At 61.6% G+C, this 20,289-nt stretch overlaps 1 protein-coding gene and 1 long non-coding RNA gene across 4 annotated transcripts; one reads left to right on the plus strand and one right to left on the minus strand.

Moving 5' to 3' along the window:
- Window positions 1–1,903: 1,903 nt before the first annotated feature.
- On the minus strand, window positions 1,904–6,086 carry LOC106506742 (uncharacterized). Of its 2 annotated transcripts, XR_014832030.1 has the most exons (4): window positions 5,952–6,086; window positions 4,458–5,165; window positions 2,420–3,017; window positions 1,904–2,267 (listed from the first exon to the last, which is right to left on the minus strand). It is a non-coding gene; the product is annotated as an uncharacterized LOC106506742 (long non-coding RNA). The 2 variants fall into 2 exon arrangements; XR_014832031.1 differs by lacking the exons at window positions 4,458–5,165; window positions 5,952–6,086 and adding an exon at window positions 3,511–3,984.
- A 2,513-nt stretch (window positions 6,087–8,599) lies between these two features.
- LSM14B (LSM family member 14B) lies at window positions 8,600–19,101 on the plus strand. Of its 2 annotated transcripts, none has more exons than XM_085003319.1 (10): window positions 8,600–8,918; window positions 10,681–10,844; window positions 11,815–11,950; window positions 12,702–12,875; window positions 14,591–14,758; window positions 14,965–15,042; window positions 15,232–15,393; window positions 15,711–15,861; window positions 17,372–17,557; window positions 17,995–19,101. In XM_085003319.1, exons 1-9 carry the CDS (start codon window positions 8,792–8,794, stop codon window positions 17,541–17,543), a joined length of 1,332 nt encoding a protein of 443 aa, XP_084859445.1. In that variant the 5' UTR covers window positions 8,600–8,791; the 3' UTR covers window positions 17,544–17,557; window positions 17,995–19,101. The 2 variants fall into 2 exon arrangements, with proteins under 2 accessions (XP_084859445.1, XP_020933866.1); XM_021078207.2 differs by having other exon boundaries at window positions 12,702–12,818.
- The last annotated feature ends 1,188 nt before the right edge of the window (window positions 19,102–20,289 follow it).

Raw genomic sequence — 20,289 nt, forward strand, 5'->3', positions numbered from 1 at the left:
CGGTGTCGGAGTTCCTGCTGCGGCGCAGCGGCATTGGCAGCCTCTTGGGAGCACCGGGACCCAGGTTCACTCCCCAGCCCGGCACAGTGGGCCAAGGATTTGGTGTTTCCGCAGCTGCGGCTTAGGTCGAAACTACGACTCAGATCTGATCCTTGGTCCGGGAACCCCATAAGATGTGGGGTGGCCAAAAAAGAAAGAAAAAAAAACCCCCAAACCTGGCACATGGCGTTTGCAGCAGCTTCATTCAGAAGAGCTGACAAGTGGAAACAACCCAAATGTCCTCGGCTGGTGAGTAAGTAAGCGACATCACACGGCGGAGTATCATTCAGCTATAGAAATGAAGTCCTTGTCCAGGCTGCCGCCTGGATGCGCTCTGAAAACATTCAGAGGCATTCCCGCTGTGGTGCAGGGGGTTGAGGCGTTGCCACAGCTGTGGTGGAGGTTGCAGCTGCGGCTTGCATTTGATCCTTGGCCCGGAACCTTGCATATGCCGCTTCCATGCGGCCACAAATGGGAAACATTTACAAATGCACACAGAGCGAAAGGAGCCAGGTTTGAACGACTCCACGGATGAGGAACATCCAGGAGAGGCAGACCCGCAGCGGCTGCCCAGGGCTCAGAGGACAAGGCAGCAGGGAGTGCCCACCAATGCCTGCAGGGCTTGGGGGGCTGTGGGGAGAAGGCTCTGGAATGAAGCAGTGGTGACAGCTGCTAAACACCCTGAAATGAACACCTCAAGTGGGTGAGTTGATGGCATGTAACCATGGACCTTAACCATGTGGCTAATGCAACAGATAAACGAAGGGACAAGCACGAGTTTGGTCCAGCCCGGCGTGGAGAGAGACCGCACTCTGGCCCCGAGGTTCCAGCAGCTGAATGCCCTCTGTCAAGACACTGCCCCCACCGCAGCCAGACGCCCCAGGCGAGTGTGGTTTCCGAGTCCAGAGCTCGGGAAAGGCAAATATGTACTCACACGACTGTGCTCTCCGCTATGAGCCACGAGCCGTGGGGATGTGTTTTTGGCGCCGTCCCCCACCCAGCTGCCGGAACCTCCTGGGAAAGCTGGAAGCAGCTCTGGACCCAGAGGCCGTCTTCCTGGAATAGAGCTCCCTTCTCAGCCCAGCCACACGCTGCTCCTCTGGCCACTCACGCCCCCGGCCACCCTGCGTCCTGTGCCCTGAGCTCTGAGTGCACCGGGCTTCTTGCCACGGAGCCTTTGTGTCTGGAGGGTGAAGGCCGCCACAAAGGTTCACGGCGGTGGCGGTGGCGGTGGCAAGCTGGGCCTTCACGTGAGGATGCGACACCCCAGCCAGGTGAGAACCTCTGTGTGACAGGGACCCTCAAGCTGGAAATTCCTGGGCCGTCACTACAGGTGATGAGATGCTGGGGGGCGGCTGAACTATCCCTACTGCTTCTTCTGCTGCTTCTTTTTTTTAACTTTCTTGCTTTTTAGGGCAGCATATGGAGGTTCCCAGGCTAGGAGTCCAACCAGAGCTGTACCGCCAGCCTACGCCGCAGCCACAGCAATGCCGGATCCAAGCCACCTCTTTGACCTACACCACAGCTCACGGAAATGCTGGATCCTTAACCCACCAAGCAAGCCCAGGGATCGAACCCACGTCCTCATGGATTGGAGTTGGGTTTGTTTCTGCTAAGCCACAACAGAAGGTCCTCTACCCTTCTTTATTTTTTTATAAATCTTTTTTTTTTTTTTTTTGCTATTTCTTTGGGCCGCTCCCACAGCATATGGAGATCCCCAGGCTAGGGGTCCAATCGGAGCGTAGCCACCGGCCTACGCCAGAGCCACAGCAACGCCGGATCCTTAACCCATTGAGCAAGGCCAGGGACTGAACCCGCAAGCTCATGGTTCCTAGTCGGATTCGTTAACCACTGCGCCACAATGGGAACTCCCCCTTCTTTATTTTTTAAATTTTTATTTACTTATTTATTTATTTTTGGTCTTTTTGTCTTTTTAGGGCCGCCCCTGTGGCATATGGAGCTTCCCAGGCTAGGGAATCAGAGCTGTAGCTGCTGGTCTATGTCACAGGCTCAGCCACGCCAGATCCAAGCTGCATCTGCAACCTACACCACAGCTCACAGCTACACCAGATCCTCAGCCACTGAGCTAGGTCAGGGGTCGAACTCGCAACCTCATGGTTCCTAGTCTGAGTTGTTTCCGCTGCTCCACGACAGGAACGCCTCTACCGCTTCTTTATTTACATGACTTCATTCTCAGGGCTGTGGTTCTGCCAGGCCGGAAACTTGTGCTGTCAGGCGGGTGCAAACACAAGGGCCTGGCTTTGGAGCTGACCTGGAGTTCACATCCTAAGATGCTCCCCAGGGAAGCCTCTGGGTTCTATGGCAACTCCCTGCACCCTGCACCCTTTGGGTGGGGTCCAGACAGGACAGGAGGAAGTACCTTCCCCATGGCCGGGCTTCAGCCCCAGCTCAGCCTGCATCCGGGCTCCTGGAGAGTGCGAGCTCCTTGGCTGAGAAAAGCACATCCGGTCTCTCCCAGGGCTGAGCAGGGAGGGCTCGGAGGCAGGTGTCCAGGTCAGCAGCCCAAAACTCGACTGGAATCCCAACAAGGCCGCTTTCTGGCTGTGTGACCCTGGCCAAGCAGCTGGCCCAGGCTGGTCTCCTCACCATTAGGTCCCGGGCGACTGCAGAGAGGACAGGGCTTTGCCCCTGCCTCTCTTGCCCTGGTGGCCCTGTCTGTGTGGCCAGTCTGGTCTGTGCAATGCCCAGACCGGTCCAATCTCCTGCTGGCAGTCACGGGGTTCAGCTCTGCTGTGAAAACATTTCAGTGTGTGCTGGGTCTGCTGCCAAACAGATATGCATGTCACCACTGGGCTCTGAGAGCCATCTTGTATTGATAAGTAAAAACGACGGAGTTCCCACTGTGACGGGGTGGCTTAAGGACCCAGCGCTGCTGCAGCTGCAGCACAGATCACAGATGTGGCTTGGATTTGGTTCCTAGCCTGGGACCTTCCACGTGGGTGCAGCTGTGGGTGCGGCTGAAAAAGGAAAAAACAAGATGTGTTACAGGAGTTCCCTGGTGGCCTAGCAGTTAAGGACTCGGCATTGTAGCTTCTACGGCTCAGGTTCAGTCCCTGGCTCAGGAACTCCCATAAGCCATAGGCATAGCAAAAAAAAAAAAAAAAAAAAAAAAAAAAAAAAGCTTCCACTACGGCACAATGGGATCATTAGAGTCTTCGGAGCACTGGGGTACAGGTTTGATCCCCCGCCCAGCACAGTGGGTTAAGGATCTAGCATCGCCGCAGCTGTGGCTTAGGTTGCAGTTGTGGCTGGGATCTGATCCCTGGCCTGGGAACTCCATGTGCCAAGGGATGGCCAAAAAAAAAGAAAAAAAAAAGTGGTCTATTTAAAATAATGGACCACTACTCAGCCATAAGAAGAATGAACTAATGCCATTCACAGCAACACAGAGATTATTAGATTAAGGGAAGCAATCAAATCGCTTTGCTGTACAGCAGAAATTAGCACAACCTTGTAAATCAGCTGCTCCTGAGCTCCTCAAGCCCTCAGTGTCCAGAGGCTTCATCCTCGCCAGGAGAAGAAAGCCCACAGGCCTGTCCACTTTCCCGTTTCCGGGATGTTCTCTAGGCACTTTCTCCCTGTTTCTGAGGGGCTGCCATGCTGCACTCTGACCCCGGGAACCTGGTGACGGGTCAGCCAGCCATCGACTCTGCTCCCCGCTCCCATCCAGCTGCACCTGGGAAGGGGGGCCGAGGCCCGGGGCGGGAGAGGAGCCGCAGAGGTGAGGGAGGGAAAGAAGTGGAAGGTGGGGTGTGTGGGGGGAGGAGATGGAGGAGGAGGGACGGGGGAGAAGCCAGAGAAGGGGAAGGAGGGCCAAAGATGTGGAGCCTCAGCCCACCGTGCTTGGGAGCGCAGCTCCTCGGGCCCCGGGCGGGGGCGCAGACCTCAGGCAGAACCCGGCTGGGCAGGACCAACCGTCCCCCCTCCTGCCCTTACTCCCAGCCCCTCAGTCCCTGAGCACACCTGCCTCGGGCCTCGCAGCCCCTTACCTGCCCGGAAGACCCCTCGTAAGAGTCCCTTCAAAGCCAGCCCTGCCCAAACTGCCCGCACTGGAGGAGGGGAGGGGACAGGGGAGGTCCTGCCTTGCTGGCATGTCCCCTGCTTTGGACCACAGACTCAACTGCCGCTTTATCTATGGACCACCGAGCTACTGTTAGCATATTTTGAATCAAATCATCTTTTTTTTTTCCTCTCTTTCTTTTCACGGCCCCACCCGCAGCATATGGAAGTTCCCAAACCAGGGCTGAATCGGACCCGCAGCTGGGGACCACGCTACAGCCATGGCAACACCGGATCCTCAACCCACGGATGGAGGTCAGGGATTGAACCTGCATCCTCACAGGGACAGCGTCGGGTTCTTAACCCGCTGAGTCACGCCGGGCACGCCATCCACTCACCCGTCTTGTTTGGCTCCTCCTGAGCACTGATACCTGTGAAATCAGCGGCCGGGCTGGCATTCCTTCTCGGGTGCACATCAGAGTCACGGAGTGACTTTCTGGGGAGCTGGGCCCCTCGTCTGCCACAGGACACTAGAGGTGGTGGAACCCCAGGCAGAGTCCGGTGTCCAGCCCTGCACACCTGTCCATAGTAAGGGACACGCTCCCCACACTCAGCAGGGTCTTAGTAAGTGGCTCACGATTGCAGTGGGAATCTGGACAGCTGCTTCTGTCATCCTGCACACTGGCCGTCTCCCGTGGCCAGGCCCCCAGCGCCTCTCAAAATCCCATGGCCAGTGTCACTTTCTGGGTCCTCACAGCCACTGGTGAGACGGGCAGGACAGCTGCAATCTCCCTCTGGCAAAAGGAGAGATGAGTTCCCGTCGTGGCTCCGCAGAAACAAACCTGACTGGCATCCATGAGGACCCAGGGTCGATCCCTGGCCTTGCTCAGTGGGTTAAGGATCCGGCGTTGCCCTGAGCCGTGGTGTAGGCCAGTGGCTACAGCTCCGATTCAGCCCCTCGCCTGGGAAGCTCCTTGTGCCGCAGGTGAAGGAGAAACGAAGGCAGAGTCCAACTTGCAGGGGTTTTCCAGCTTCTCAGCTCCTCTCTCTGCACTCCCAGGCTCAGTGATGCCCAAGGTGGTAGTACTGGAGGTGTGCGCCCTCGCCTGGAAAACAGACAACAGCAATGGACTCCTGGGCCACGCTCAGGTCCGCACACAAGCACCCCCCAGGCCTTTCGTCAGTGCCCTCCGCTTTGGGCAGGTCACCAAGGGATGACCAGCAGGGCCAGCGTTCCTGGACCAGTGCACCGTGTACATTTTTAGCCTCTGCCCCACCTGGATGTTTGCACTGTGACTGACGCTCTCGGGGAACCACCCAGCTGCAGCCCTGGGAAGCTGGGGGCTCAGAGGTCCTCAGGAATTGCCCGGTGCCCTGGGCCTGGAGCTCAGGCTCCTGCTCCCCTCCCAAACAGAACCAGCTCCTATCAGGGAATAAGGCATCCCCGTGCCTGGCACACAGGGGCTTGGGGCGGGAGGCGTAAGGTCCAGATCCCGTGATCTTGAGCAAGATCTAGACCGGGAAGCGGGGGCAGGGGAGGACCTCGGCTGTGCAGGGGACCACCTGGCCAGATGGCTGCTGAGGTGCTCAGGACTCCTGTCGGTGCGCCTGGGGAAGACTGCTAAGTGACAGTCCTAGCTCACGTCCAAGGACAGGGCCCCCCACCCAGGCGCTGGGCTCACCCAGGGGTGCTCCCCTCACCAGCGCATTTCCCAGGAGCAGAGAAGCAACTGGAGGAGGCCCAGGGAAAGCTTGGCAGAAAGGCTTTTCCATCTTGGGCTTCTTCTGTGCTCCCTTTTCTCAAACTCAATACCACTTCCTTACTGTTTTGGGGTGCTGGTGGGACCGCAGGGGTTCACAGAGGGCGGGAGTCTGGAGGGTCTGCAACTTGCCTGTGGGCGACTGCCCTGTGCTGGGTGGGTTTCCTCTGCAGGATTTTGAGTCAGGAGCGTCAATGGGTCCCTGGGCTGAAAACAGCTGGGATCAGCTAAGCCGAGCCGATTGGGCCTGGCTTCTCCTTAACACTTTACGGGAAAAGTTAATGGTGGGAGCTGAGCTTGGCCCAAGCAGAGTGATAAGATGAGCATGCCAACCACTCCTGGGGTCAAGAAGACCCCGCAGTTACACGTGCGCAGTAAGACGCCTGGGGTCAACGAGGGAGGGGCGCCAGAACATAAGAAGTCCTTTTTACTTTTGCTTTTTAGGGCCACCGTCCTGGCCTGTGGAGGTTCCCAGGCACAGCGGTCTAATCAGAGCTACAGATGCTGGCCTACACCAGAGACGCAGCCACACGGGATCTGAGCAGCGTCTTCCACCTACACCACAGCTCACAGCAACACCGGATCCTTAACCCACTGAGCGAGGCCAGGGATTGAATCCGCAACCTCATGGTTCCTAGTCAGATTGGTTTCCTCCGAGCCACAGCAGGAACTTCCATAAGAAGCCTTGATACCGTCCCAGAACCCCTTGCTCTGAAAACCATCTTTGCCAAAGACCTGCACACATACTGGGGAGAGTCCGGTGTCTGGTCAGGTGTGAGAAATAAAACAAGATAATTGGCCAAAGAAAGACAAAGACCTGGTAGAAATGTCCTACACAAGGGATTTCCATCACTCCATGGCCTCCTGCCCCTCTTTTCTCGAGTGTGTGCTACTGCTCTGCTTCTACTTTAAGTGCTTCTCTGTATTGAGACATTAACATAAACTTGAGACCAGTTTTCACAGTCTCTGCCTCCTGGAAACATTCTTGCTTTCAACAGGGGGCAAGAATCACGGCAATTCTGCTACTAGCCTCTAGCTGGTCTAGTGGCTGGGATTCCTGGTTTCCACCCAAGCGGCCCCAGGTTCAATTCCTGAGCAGAGAAGTACCATCTCACTGCGAGCCATCACCCACTGCTGTCTCTCCAGATCAAGACGGGGGGGGGGGGGTCAGAGGTCTGTGTGCGCAGCGCCACAACTTCTCTACAGTGGCTTGTACTTTTTTTTTTTTTTTTTTTTTTTTGGTCCTTTTAAGGCCACACCGTGGCATGTGGAAATTTTCAGAGCTACAGCTGCCAGCCTACGCCCCAGCCACAGCCACTTGGCATATGAGCGGCGCCTGGGATCTACACCACAGCGCATGGCAACGGCAGATCATTAACCCACTGAGCGAGGCCAGGGATCGAACCGCGTCCTCATAGACACTAGTCTGGTTCATTACCGCTGAGCCACGACGGGAACTCCCAGCTTCCACTATTTCCTCTGGCCCTTAAAGCAAGAAATACTTTACACCTTGATCAAGTACCCATTTCAACACATCTAAGTGAAATAAACGCTTCACAGAGCAACGGCACTCTATGCGGTGAGCTCTCTGCTATTTCTCTCATTCCGGTTCATTTCTATAAAATGCTGGTCACCCTCCCTGTTTTTCAGAACCCAATGCTGATCCCTGATCTGATGTCAGGAGGGACAGAGAGACAAAAAGCAAGCGCCCACGTAAGCGCTAATGGAGTAAAGGGCTGTGCAGGGCAGAAGACGGTCTGGCGAACTGGAAAGGGACGGTCTGCTTCTCCATTTTGCCGCGAGGCCTCTGGGCTGGAGGCAGCAGCGAGCAGGCCAGGTCAGGCGGCCCTTGGAAGCCCTGGCGGGGCGGCTGGGATTTATTTTAAGGGACAGGGAGCGCCACCGCCGCTTGGGGGAGGGGCGGGATTCAATGAGACGATGCGCTCAGCACATTATATTTAGCGGCTGACGCGCCGGGAAGCGCTAGTTCCCCGCAGTTACTACTGCGCCCCACCGGCGGAGGAACCCCTTCCAGCCTTCACCACACCGGCAGGGACCCCCGGCCCCTGCCTTTGCCCCCCCGGACTCCCGATCTTCACTCCACGGATGGTGACCTCGTGGGCAGGGAGTCTGACCCGCTGCCTTCACCCCCGCCCTGGGCAAGAGACCCCTGGGGCCTCATTTTCACCCCAGGCGCAGTGACTGAGATCTCCGTGGGCAGGGACTTCGCTCCCCGGAGAAGGGACCAACCCCCAGCCTTCGCCCCTGGGGGAGGGGAGAATTGGGGCACACGCCCCAATTTCTCCAGCCAGGGCGGGGGAAAGCTGCCGGGCACACTTTCGTAGGGGGGAAACCTAAGACCCGGGAAAGGCGTCTACAAGCTCCCGGAGCCTAGGTCCGGAGCAGACGAGCGCGCAGAGCGCGCGGGGCTTCCCGTCCCCGCCCCTCTCCACACACACACGTGCGGCTCGCCCCCCAGCCCCGTCCCCGCCCCGCGCACGCGCACTCCGCCCCAGTCGATTCCCACCCCTCCCCCCAGGCCCGCCCGCCAAGTCTCGTGCTCCCACCCCGCGCGGAGCCCGACGGGAGCGGGCCGAGAAGTGGGGCGGAGAGCAGGGGAAAGCCCGCCCCGGCCGGCGGCGCTGGGTGCGCAGGCGCGGAGCGCGGGCCCGCCCCCAAGCCGGCGGCGCGGCCATATTTAAAGGGAGGCCGGCGCGGCGAGCCAATGGGCGGCGAGCATGCGGGGGCGGGGCGTGGCGGCGCAGGCCCCGGATGTGGCTGCTGCGGCCCCTCCTCCCCCGCGCGTCTCTCACAGACCCCGGCCGCGCGCTGCCGCCGCCGCCGCCGCCGCTCGCTCGTTCGCTGGTACCCGCGCAGGCCCTCGGGCGGCGGTGAGGCGGCGCCGAGGCACAGGGGCGGGCGGCGAGGCGACCGCGCGGAGGCGAGCGGGCCGGGCCCGGCTGGCCGCCGCCATGAGCGGCTCCTCGGGCACCCCGTACCTGGGTAGCAAGATCAGCCTCATCTCCAAGGCGCAGATCCGCTACGAGGGCATCCTCTACACCATCGACACGGACAACTCCACCGTGGCGCTCGCCAAAGGTAGCGGCCCCGCGGCCGCCCCAACCGCCTGGCCCCCGCCCCCCGCCAACAGCCGGGCCTGCGCCGCCGTCCTCCCCGCCCCCGGCGCGCCCCCTCCCCCGCCCCGCTCCCCGGGCCTCCGCGCGGCAGCCGCCGCGGCCCCTCGGGGCTCGGCCTGCACAAAGGGCGCCCCGGCCCCCGGCCCCCGGCCCCCGGCGGCGGCGTTATTGTGCTCGGCCGGCCCGCCCAGCCCGGGCTTGGGGTGGGGAGGTGGGGCGGGTCCAGCTCCCGCGGCGCCGCCTCCTCCGCGGCGCAGCCCACCTCTGCAGGTGGGGGGCCGGCGTTGCCCGGCCGCCGCCTCCCCACCTGCCCGCGGGCGGAGGGGCCAGCTGGCGCGGAGCACCCGGCCCCTGCGGGGGAGGGGCGGGGCGGGGGGCCTGGGAGTCTCCCTGGGGCCTCCCCAGAAGCCTGGGGTTGGGAAAGCCCGACTCCTGCAAGCTTTCTGGAACCTATTAAGCGGCTGGGGCCTTGAGCCTGAACAAATACCACGTCTTAATGGATTCTCCTGCCAGGGTAGGAGCGTCGGCTGGCGGCTAGGAGCGCCCATTTAAATAGCTTTCCTGCCCTTATTCAGACGTTCCGCCTGCGGATTCACCGTTTTGTGGCCGACCCCTCCCTGCAGGGGCTGGTGGCCGCAGCGAAGTCCCTGGGAGACTAGAGGAAGATGGCTGTGTTGAGGCTTTCCCGGAGTCCAGTCTTTCTGAGGGTGTGGAGGCGGGAGGTGGCCTCAAACTTTCTTTGTCTTCCTTCGGGGAAGGGGGCTGGTGTCATTCCCCGCCTTTTAGGAGCACCGAGGGCAGCCCGGTCTGCAGAAACCCTGTTTGTCTACCGGGGCTTGTCGGGCTCGAGACGCCGTGCTGGGCTTTTAAGGCTCAAGGCACAGCACACAGGCTTCTATGTCAGAGGGAGTCCCAGGCCTTCGGGTCGCAGTTCGTTGCCAGCTCTGGGAATGGCTCGTCCTAAAGCCTGGTGGTGAAGTTTGGATAGACTGCGTTGGTCCGGGAGAGTGTAGCTCTATGAGGGAACGTGGTCGTGTGTAGTCTTGCCTTTTGACTGCATTTGGCTTGAGATCCTGGCTGGAGAAACGGAGGCCCGGAGTAGCCCCTGGTCCTCAGCAGGAGTGTGTTCAGACTAGGTAGAGGCTGCCTGGAGCCCAGCTCTGCCCCAGAGACCCGAGAAGGAGATGCTTGTTTGGGCTCCTTGAACCCTGCCGATTGGGTCAGTAGCCTGGAAACGCGGCCCCCACCCCCACATGGGCGCTGGCGCTGCGGGGCCCCGTTCACAGCCCCTTCTCCCGCTGTTTCCGTCGCGGCTCCTCCCAGGCTGGTTGTGGGCAGAAGGGCAGGGATAGCACGACGTGCTGGCTCTTCTCAGAAGGAAGCAGACTCCTCGGGGGTGACGTGTGGTGAGGTTTCTGTCAAAAGGCAGCCCTGGGGCTGTTGAATCTGCACAGTCAGATGTGCACGGGGTCTGCAGAGCAGCTGTTGTTTGGCTGGGAGCGCTGGTGGCCGTCTGTGTTGGGACGTGAGAACGTTGAGCTCCGTGCGACTGTCAGGCTCTGAGTTGACCCGGCACCTTTTGGAGCTTTGCCCGCCGGGGTCGCGTAGGGATCGTCCACTGGGCGGAGCCGCTGCGGGCGTGTCGGGTGGCGAAGCCGGTGCCTGGGGGCCAGGACCGGCTCCGGGAGGACAGCGACTTAGCCCCTTTTTCCTCAACTCCAAAGTGAGGTCCTTCGGCACTGAAGACCGGCCCACGGACAGGCCTGCCCCGCCGAGGGAGGAGGTTTACGAGTACATCATCTTCCGGGGGAGCGACATCAAGGACATCACGGTGTGTGAACCCCCGAAAGCCCAGCACACGCTGCCCCAGGACCCCGCCATCGTTCAGGTGAGTGCAGCACCTGTTCTGTCCGTCGTGGGCCTTGTCTCGGAGGCACGCTGGTTTCCAGGTGGAACTCGGTGTCGTCTGGCCAGAGGGCTCCTCTCGAGGAGCAGCTCTTCGAGAAAAGGGCTTAAGTTTTGTCTGGGCTGTTGGGGGGGGGGCAGTGTCTTTAGTCGGGCAGCACCCGCGCTGCCAGGACGGTGTTTGTCCTTTGGGGTCGGCTGAGCCTGAAGCCCCTGTGGCATGCTGTGAGCGGCAGAGATGCTAGCGGGGACTTGGGACAGCAGGGTTGGCTCTCCCAACTCCGTCCAGCTGTTAACGCGGCGGCGTGGGCACTGAGTCTGCAGCTCCCACCACAGGCCTGCCTGCTGTGCCGCGTGCTTGCCCGGGATCGCTCGGGAGTCCAGGTTCATGCTTTCATGACTTGGACATTTGGATGCTCACTGGCTCCTTTGCGGTTCGCCCTGCAGGAGGCTCCTGGGCTGGGTGTCCCCCCCCAGAAGGTGGGGGCTTGTGCTCTGGGGGCACCTGGAGGAGCCCCAGGCCAGATGGAAGGTTTGGAGTGAGGGTCCTTGGGAACTTGAGGAAAGTACCAGAGCCGGGGCTTGGGGGACAGAGGGGCCTTTCTGTGCCTGAAGGCGGGGGGCCAGAGGCAAGGGGCGTGGGAGCAGTTCCCAGGCTGCACGGCCACGCCCCTGCGTGTCGGGGCAGGGTCACCGTGAGGGTGCCGTCTTCGTGTCCTCTTCAGAGCCTAGCCGACCTGATGAGAGATGGTGCGGAGCCACCGGAGGGACTGAGCTAGAAGTTGGAGCTGAATCACCGGGGCAGGTGGGGAGCGGGGGTGGAGTATAAAGACGGCGGCCTTGAGCGCCCGAAGCCATCCCGGAAGCTCCCGCGCCTGCAGTGCTGGCTGGCGGGTCGGGCAGGGGGACAGGAGGGCCTTGAGCTGCTCTCACGTGCATGTCTCGTTGCTCAGTCTTCCCTGGGCTCGGGCTCGGCCTCCTCCTTCCAGCCACACGTGCCCTACAGCCCCTTCCGAGGAATGCCGCCCTACGGCCAGCTGGCCGCCAGCTCCCTGCTCAGCCAGCAGTATGCCGCCTCCCTGGGTTTAGGTGAGTAACTGCCCCTCTCCGCCAAGCCGCCTGTGCGGTGACATCCGGGCGGTGCGCCCCAGGCCCTGAGGGTGGGGACAGGGCGCTCTTGTCCCATTGGGCTTGTAGTGGGCTCAGCGCCTCATGCAGCGCACCTGGCTGGTCAGGGCGCTCAGTAATGACTCAGTGGAGGGCGAGAGGGGCAGCGGGCCGAGCTTCGGAACAGGTGCATCGAGTCGGAGTTCACTCACGGGGTCAGCTTGGGTCTGGGTGGAGGTTGTGGCACGTCTGCTTCAGAGGAGAGATGGTTGGTCTGCAGTTTCAGAGGGTCCTCGCCACCCGTGCTCTGCGGCGGACGTGGGAGTTCTCGCCCGCGGCCGCCTGTCCCGTCCTTGGCTGTCCTCCCATCAGGGCCCGGCTCAGGAGTTGAGTCTCCCCGGGGTCGAGTGACCCTGGAGTAAGGTCCTTGCCGCCACGTGTGGACGCTCACCCTGGCCGGAGGTTTGCAGTGTGTCGAAACCACGGAGGTGTAGGCAGCGCCCCCTTCGCTCACTCAGTTATGTGCTTCTAAAAAGCGCATCGTCTTGGTTGCTGCTCCTAGGCTGCAGGGGCCTGTCTCAGCCTGGCTCCCAGTTTCCGGAGTAGGTGTGGGTGAGCAGAGTGTCCTAAGAGAGGTCGCTTGGCTTTTTCCAAGCCTGCTGCGCACGAGACGAGTTTCTCACGACTCATCCGTATGCTTTCTTTTTGCTCTTTCTCCTTTATCTTCTTTTAGAGAAGTTGGTAAGCCCCCCAGCCTCGGCCGCGGCTTCCAGCCCTAGCTCTTCTCCGTCTCCACAGCCCGTTTCAGAGCTTGACTTGTCCTCAGAGCCACGCCAGCTCACTTCCAAGGGTAACAGCAGTTTTGGAGAACTGCATGCTGTCTCGCGAGGCCTCCTGAGAGCGAGGGGTAAACCAGTAGACCAGAGGGCCAGCAGCCGTAGCAGATAACTTGAGATAATGTGTCGAGCCCGGGCCTCGATTAAGCTGCTTCTGTTTGGTTCTGCGTGTGTCCCTGACTGGCTCCCGCGGCGTAAGGAGGGTCAGAGAGAACCTGCAGTGGCTCTGGTCCCTCTTCCTGGGCCCAGGCTGTGCTGTGCCCATGCCGCGTGGGCGACCGGCCTCTGCATGGAACACCATGTCGCGGGGCTTCTGCTGCCCTGCGCGCGCTCCGGCTCGCTGGCTGGGGAGGGGGGGCACGCACGATGCTCTGGGATCCGTGTGGCATGTTCCTCACCCATCCGGGGCACAGAATCGGGCACTTCGTGTCCTTGTAAGCAAGGCACCTTCTTCAAAGTGGGCAGACAGGCCTGAGCTGCTGACCCGGTGGACAGCGGGCCTGACCCCCGGTCTGTTAACGCGGCTGTGTCCAGCTGTCTGCGGGGCTCGGCTCGGGGGGATCCCTGGCCTTCTCTCACCTTTGCGGAGACCGTCCCGGGGATCCCTGGGGCTTGGGTTGTGGCACTCGGCTGCCGTCAGTCTGCTCTGCACGTGTCGCTGTTCTGCCCGGAGGAAGAAGCAGTGAGGTCTCTCCCCCCGAAAGATCTAGGAGGAGAGCTTCTTGTTCTTAGGACTGTTTACGTAAAACCGCCTCCAGGGTGACAGAGTTTGTTTTAACTGGTCTGTTTTTACAACAAGCCGGTGAGCCCGCGGTCCCCGCCCTGCTCAGTGTGGTGGGAGCAGGAAGCAGCTGCTGTGTCTGCGCAGGGAAGGCCCTGCCGAGTGAGGCACTGGGCCAGGGACGTGCCCCGAGTTAATTAACCCCCATCGGAGGGACACTTCCGAGTACCTCTCGGTGTGTAGACCCTGCCCCGGGGGTTTTCGATCTGGTTACGAGAAGGCTGCCAGTCTTTTCTCTGGCTTGTGTCCCGGGTGAGGAAACGGGTAGAACAGCCAGTCTCCCCTCGTGCCAGGAGGCCCCTTTAACACAGCTGCTCCACAGCCAGGGCTCGTCGCCAAGCTCTGGGCACCCCCACCCAGCGCCAGGTTAGACCGCGCCCCCAGATCCCGGAGCAGGGGAGGCGGCTGCTGGGATGGGGCTCCCTCCGTCTCTGTGGCGGCTGCCCGCCGAGCGGGACGTCGGGCCCGGCCCGGGCGCCTTCCTCGCCGGCGCGGCTGGGAGCCCGCCCTTGCCCTGTGCGGGAGTGCAGGCCGCTGCCTCTCTGGCCGGCTCTCATCATCACGTCACCCTCTTGATTCTGTGGTGCCTGGAGCAGAGACGGCGGGGTTCTAGAATTTAACCTGAGAGACTGACCACTGCGTTTTGTGGAAGGTGCCGGACGGGGGTGGTTCTTGTCCAGCACGGACCAGAGGGAAACGTGTTCTCAGACGGTGAATTGGCCAGCATCTTGGGACTGTCGAGCCCCGTCGGGGTTAGAGCTTCTGTGGCTTGGGGCGCTGTTTCCAGACAGCTGAGAGGGGCTCGTTGGGGCGGGGAGCCTGCCGGCCTTTTGCTGCTGGGCTCGCGCAGAGGGCTGGCCTGGCATGGCGGGGGGCGCGCTAGCCAGGTCTGCTGGACCCTCTCCGGGCGCGGTGGCGTGTCTCCTGCCAGGCGCCCTCGGGGAGGGAAGGGGCGAGCCTTTCTCCTCTGCTCTGCTCTTCAACGCCTCCTTCTCCTCGACTCAGGGGCTGGTTTTCCGTCCGTCTCGGTTGGGAAGAGCCCCATGGTGGAGCAGGCTGTCCAGACTGGCTCTCTTGACAACCTGAACGCCAAGAAGCTGTTCCCCAGCAAGGGCCCGGCGGGGACTCAGCTCAGCGGGCGCGCGGCCCCGCCCAGCAGCAAGACGGCCAGCGGTACGGAGTGCCCGCTTCCTTGGGGTCTCCTCCGCGTTCTCGACGTGGCTCACCGCTTCCGGGGCTCCTTTTTCATTTGAAGTCCCCCACCCCCCGGGCCCTGGGCCCTGGGCCAGCTACAACTGCCTGTCCCCGCGGTGCCGCCTGCCCCCCTCGTTGGGCTCTGCTTTGGGGGCGCTGGCCTTACTCCCCCTTTTGCACCTTAGATGCAGTTCAGCCTCCAGCTGCGCAGACTTCAGGGCAGGTGAACGACGAGAACAGAAGACCTCAGAGGAGGCGATCGGGTGAGAGCTGCTGCCTGCGCCCCAGGGCACCGAGCACCACCCAGGCGCGCTCTGCTGGCCGGGGCTGCCCACCTCCCAGGCCGACCGTGTCCGGGCCAGGCTCGGCGGCTGCTTCCACGTGCTCTGCCCCGCTTGTCTTCTGTCCCATGCGCGGTAACGGCCAGCCGTGGCTGTCCTTGCTGCTCACAGGGAACAGACGAACAAGGAATCGCTCCAGAGGGCAGAGCCGTCCCACTAACGTCAAGGAAAACACAATCAAGTTTGAAGGCGATTTCGACTTTGAGAGCGCCAACGCCCAGTTCAACCGGGAGGAGCTGGACAAAGAATTTAAGAAGAAACTGAATTTCAAAGGTCTGGAGTTTGTCCCCACCCGGCAGTGTCCATGGAGCGGGTCGGGGAAAGACGGCGACGGCGGGGAGGCGGGCTGCTGGTCGGTGGGGAGGCCGCGCCGGCCCCGGGGGGAGTCTCGGGTGACGTGGGAACGGTGCTCGGGGCTGGGGAGCACGGCCCAGGGACGGGCTAGAGAGGTGTCCGCTGGCACAGGCCCCTCCGGGAGGTTCCCCTGCGCCCGGGGCGGTGGGGGGCTGCCGGGCGGGCCCCGCGAGGCCCTGTCCCGGCGGAGGTGCTTCGCGGGCCCCTGGCCTCTCAGCGCCTTCTCCTCCGCGCAGAGGACAAGGCGGAGAAGGGGGAGGAGAAGGACCTGGCCGTGGTGGCCCCGAGCGAGGAGGCCCCCGCCGAGGAGGACCACCTGGGGCCCAACTGCTACTACGACAAGTCCAAGTCTTTCTTCGACAACATCTCCTCCGAGCTCAAGACCAGGTCAGGCCGGGGCTGGGGACGCGCGCTCGCCTCTGAGCCCCGAGGCCGGGGCTGCTCTCTCGAAGACCGAAGCCAGCGCCGACGCTCAAGGGCCACCGCTTCGGGTCCTGCTCGCGTCTTTCCACAGCGGTTAGATTGGGCCCGGTGCCAGCCGTCGGTGGTGGCGTGGGGAGCCCTGGCAGTCACGGGCTCTTCGTGCTCAGCGGCCCCTTCTGCGTGAAGCCTGGGCCCACGGCCCCCCGCGGCGTGGCCACCTCCACATTCGGTCCTCTCGCGCCCGGCCCTGATCTGCTGCTTGGTCTGAGCCTGGTGGCCCGAGGCCCTTGTTGCCTGCGGCAGCATGTCCGGGGTACCTCCTTGGTAGAGGCCGGGCCCTCTGTCATGGGTGCCCGACCGCTGGTGCCCACATGCTGCCCCAGAACAAGCTGGACAGTAAGCAGGGTCTGTAGCGGGGTCTGCAGTACAGAAACTCGGAGCCGCTTGTTGTGTGAGGGCAGAGGCAGGCCCAGTGTGCGGGACACGGAGGGCACAGCCGAAACAGCCGGGGTCCCCTCCGCCCTGCCCTCCATGGGCAAGAGGGACTAGAAGATGCGTGCACAGGTGACAGTGTGTGAGGGAAAACCGGGCCGGGGGGTGGGGGGGTACGGAGAGTGGCCCTGAGGTCTCGGGAGGGTTCGGAGCCAGCACGCGCAGAAGCGAGGGGCGGGGCGGAGGCCGGGTCGGGCAGGGGCCTGACCGCGGGAGGGGTCCGTGCCAGGTTCTGTGGGTCGTGGTCCCTGCTGGCTTTCATCCATGAGCCTTGGGGGCGTCGTGACTTCTGCAGTTTCGTTGCTGGTAGTTGAGAACACACTGAGATGGGGCAGGCACGAAGGCCGAGTGGTCACATCAGATGCTTTTGGGGGGCGCCGGGGAGGAGGAGGGCTTGGCCTCAAACGTGTGCTTCAGGTGGGCTGCTGGTTTGCTGGTGGGATGTGAGCAGAGCCAGGCTGACCGAGGGCACGGTTGCTGCCACCTCAAGCCAGGAGGCCCGGGCGCGGCAGGGCAGGGGTGGGGCTGGGTGTGTTGCCTGAGAGTGGCTTGTGATCAGCCCCGGGACACCCAGCGCTGGCACAGGGGGGGCTGCCGCGCGGCACGGGGGCGGGTGGTGCCGAAGCGTCGTGTTCCTGGGGACCCTGTCTGTCTACCCCGCCCCTCCTCAGCTCCTAGAAACTTTTTGGAGGGGTCCCCCATCTGCTTCAGGTCCTGGAGCCTTCCCCGTCGCCGGGGCTGCCCTTGTGGCATGCGGGTGGCACATGCTGGCCTTAGATGACGTGGGTGTGAGAGTTGCACCCCAGCAGCCCTGTCCAGAGGGAGGCAGGCCTGGGTGGGAAACGGGGCTGGAGCCTTTGCAGTACCGGGTCCTGGCTGTGTGGCCCCCATCCGCGCACCTGTGCTTTCTTCCTCCCAGGCGTGTGGGAGGGTCTGGAGGGGGTGGCTGCGGTCAGGTTCACGTGCTCTGTCTGTGGTTCAGTTCCAGGCGAACCACGTGGGCAGAGGAGAGGAAGCTCAACACGGAGACCTTTGGGGTGTCGGGAAGGTTGCTCCGGGGCCGTAGTTTCCGGGGTGGATTTCGAGGGGGCAGGGGCAACGGCACAGCCCGTCGTAACCCAACTTCCCACAGAGCTGGGACCGGCAGGGTGTAAGGAGGCGGCTGCTGGTGAGTGAGGGGCTTCCGGACCTCTGGGGAGGGCGTGGGGATGGGGAGGCCCCGGTCGGAGAAGCCGGGAGGTGTTGAGGCCAAACTGAGGTCCCTTGGGATCAGCCAGTGGGGGAAGGGGGGCGGCGGGCTGTCCGAGTGAAGGTGCAGGTGCCAGGGGGCTGGGTGCTTCCTACTGGGGGAGGTGGTTACAGCCCCAGGGGCCCAGGCCTGACCCAGGGTCAGCATCTTAACCGGGTCCAGGGACACCCGTGTGCCTTTCAGGGTCTGGGTGGTAAGCGGGCTCCAGGGGTGCCCGGTGCTGCCCTGCCCCCTGCCAGGTGGTGGGACCTGGAGCTGCCTCCCCTGAACCACCGCGGTGCCTGCGGGTTGCGACGGGACGGTCCGCGAAGCCCTGGCCGGGCGGCCCCTGCTCACGGTGTCGGTCCCCCTCGCAGGTGCTTGGAGCAGCGCGTTCGCGGGCGGTGTCCGCGAGGACGACGAACGCTGCGCTTACGGGGCGACGTGCGGCGCTTGGTTTTCCGGGTTTGGAAGATTTTCATGCCACGACTTACGTTTTGGACAGAACTGAACTTGGATGTGGGCTGAGTGAGCACCACGTGTTTTGGGGAGAGCGTTCATAGGTAACCTCTTTGAGGTTTCTTGGCCTCTCTCCTTTTTAGTTGCGTACAGCCTGATTGTACGGTTTTGGTATTTTGCAGACAGGTTTCTAGAGCGAAAGTTTGGTCCTCGTTTTGTGACCTTTTTGGACAGCTTTGATTTTTAAAGTGGAACCAAATTTCATTTGGCAAATGCAGCAACCAAGCACATCTCTGTAACCCATTTGGCCGCTGGTGCCACAGGTGGGGCCCAGGAGCCAGGCCTGGGCAGCGTGGGGGCGCGTGGGGGCGGGCGGGCCTGGGGCAGGGGAAGTGGGGAGCCCCGCGGATCATGTTGTACCAGCCGAGCTGGCGTCGAGGGAGGGGCTGGCGGGTGGGGCTCCTCCAAGGGTAGGAAGGGCCTGCAGCGGGAGCTGGGGGCTGTCACTTGGAGCCTGGCTTCCAGAGCAGTCAGGGTTGAGGGTGAATGCCTAGGACCAGCGCCCCCGTGGCCTCCCTGCCCCCGCTGCCCACCCCTGGCCCAAGCCAGTCGCTGTTGGCCTCTGGCAGGACACTGTTCAGTGTCCCATCCACTTGGAAGCGAGCCAGTCTTTTTTTGCAAGGTCGGTTGACCGAGAGCTTCTTTTCTCAGTTGTAAATAGTTGTGTGTTTTTGTTTGACTGGTGGGTGGCGGGAGGCGGGGAGTATAAATTCGCTGCATGAGTAACGGTCCGACTTAGTAGAAGCATGTGCCCTCAGGTGACAGGGCATCGCGGGTGAGAACACCTTGGTGACTAAATCCCTTCAGTAGCTGTAAAGGTTTTAGTTGTGCATTGATTAAGTTACCGTAAAAGCTTAGGTTTATTTTTGCAGCACTCAGTGGCTAAGCGTTAGAGCATAGCAGTGGGCTGCCCGGTTGGAGTCGTGTAAACTTGTAATTACAAATAAACATGCAAACCTTGGAGACTTTCTGCTTCGAAAGTGCCCGCATCGCCTCCCGCCTGACACGCCCTCTCAAGGGGGGTGCTCCTCAGGCCTTGAGCTGGTGGGACTCGGGACGTCTGGTGTCCTGGAGCGAGGCCTCCAGGGGTGACTGCTGCTGTTCTCCAGACTTTGGACATAAACTAGCTACAAAACCGGTTTCAGAAGTGGCCCCTTTGCTGCTTCAGTGCAGCGTCCACGCTCCCCAGAGTCCTCACGTTCTGATGTTTCAGGACCCGTCAGGGGCGGGCAGCAGGCCAGCGTGGGCCAGCCTCGTGTCCCGGCCCGTCACCTCCTCCCCGCAGATCCTGAGCACCGGCAGTAGTTTCAGAATTTGACTACATTCTCGGCAGCCTTTCATCTGGTGAGCTCTAACGTCCTGACCCAGTCAAAAGAAAAGCCTTCCATAGTTTAGCTGCCACATGCAGTTAATCTTAGGTAGGTGATGCGGCAGCTGAGCGAAGCGGCTGTTTCCCTGCTAGAGAGTCTGAATACGTTAACTCCTAGTTTACCTCCTGTGACTAACCTTGCTCTTGAAAATGCAAACTGATAGTCACATGGACAGCTAGACTTTAAAATGTATGTGGGCCTTTTTACTCCTCTCCAGAAGCCCGAAACCCAGAGCAGGAGGACCTGTGGGGAGCAGCAGGGCCCTGAGTCCTACCAGGGTGGTTGGAAGAGACAGGCAGCCCCAGGGCCCAGGAGCCAGAAAGCCGCACCATCTCCAGCCGCAGGGCCCCAGCTGTGCAGGTCAAGGGCTGGTTAGGGTTTTTTTGTAAAGGCAAAACGCTTACCCTGCCCCTGGGCTGGAAGCTAAAGGGTGATCTTGCTCATTTAAAAAAAGCAAGGGCGGGGAGTTCCCGTCGTGGCTCAGTGGTTAACGAATCCGACCAGGAACCACGAGGTGGCGGGTTTGATCCCTGGCCTTGCTCAGTGGGTTAAGGATCCGGCGTTGCCATGAGCTGCGGTGTAGGTCGCAGATGTGGCTCGGATCCCGCGTTGCTGTGGCTGTGGTGTAGGCCGGCAGCTACAGTTCAGATTCAACCCCTAGCCTGAGAACCTCCATGTGCTGCGGGAGCAGCCCTAGAAAAGGCAAGAAGACCAAAAAAAAAAACCACACCCAAAACTTAATGGAAACAAAGACTCCACCTGTCCAGCTTCCAGAGCCACGCA

Source organism: Sus scrofa, chromosome 17 (assembly GCF_054392235.1).
Source record: "Sus scrofa isolate SSC_HxYL_T2T_F1_AM1 chromosome 17, Sscrofa_HxYL_maternal_Yorkshire_Landrace_v2.0, whole genome shotgun sequence".
In the NCBI taxonomy this organism is placed as follows: domain Eukaryota; kingdom Metazoa; phylum Chordata; class Mammalia; order Artiodactyla; family Suidae; genus Sus; species Sus scrofa.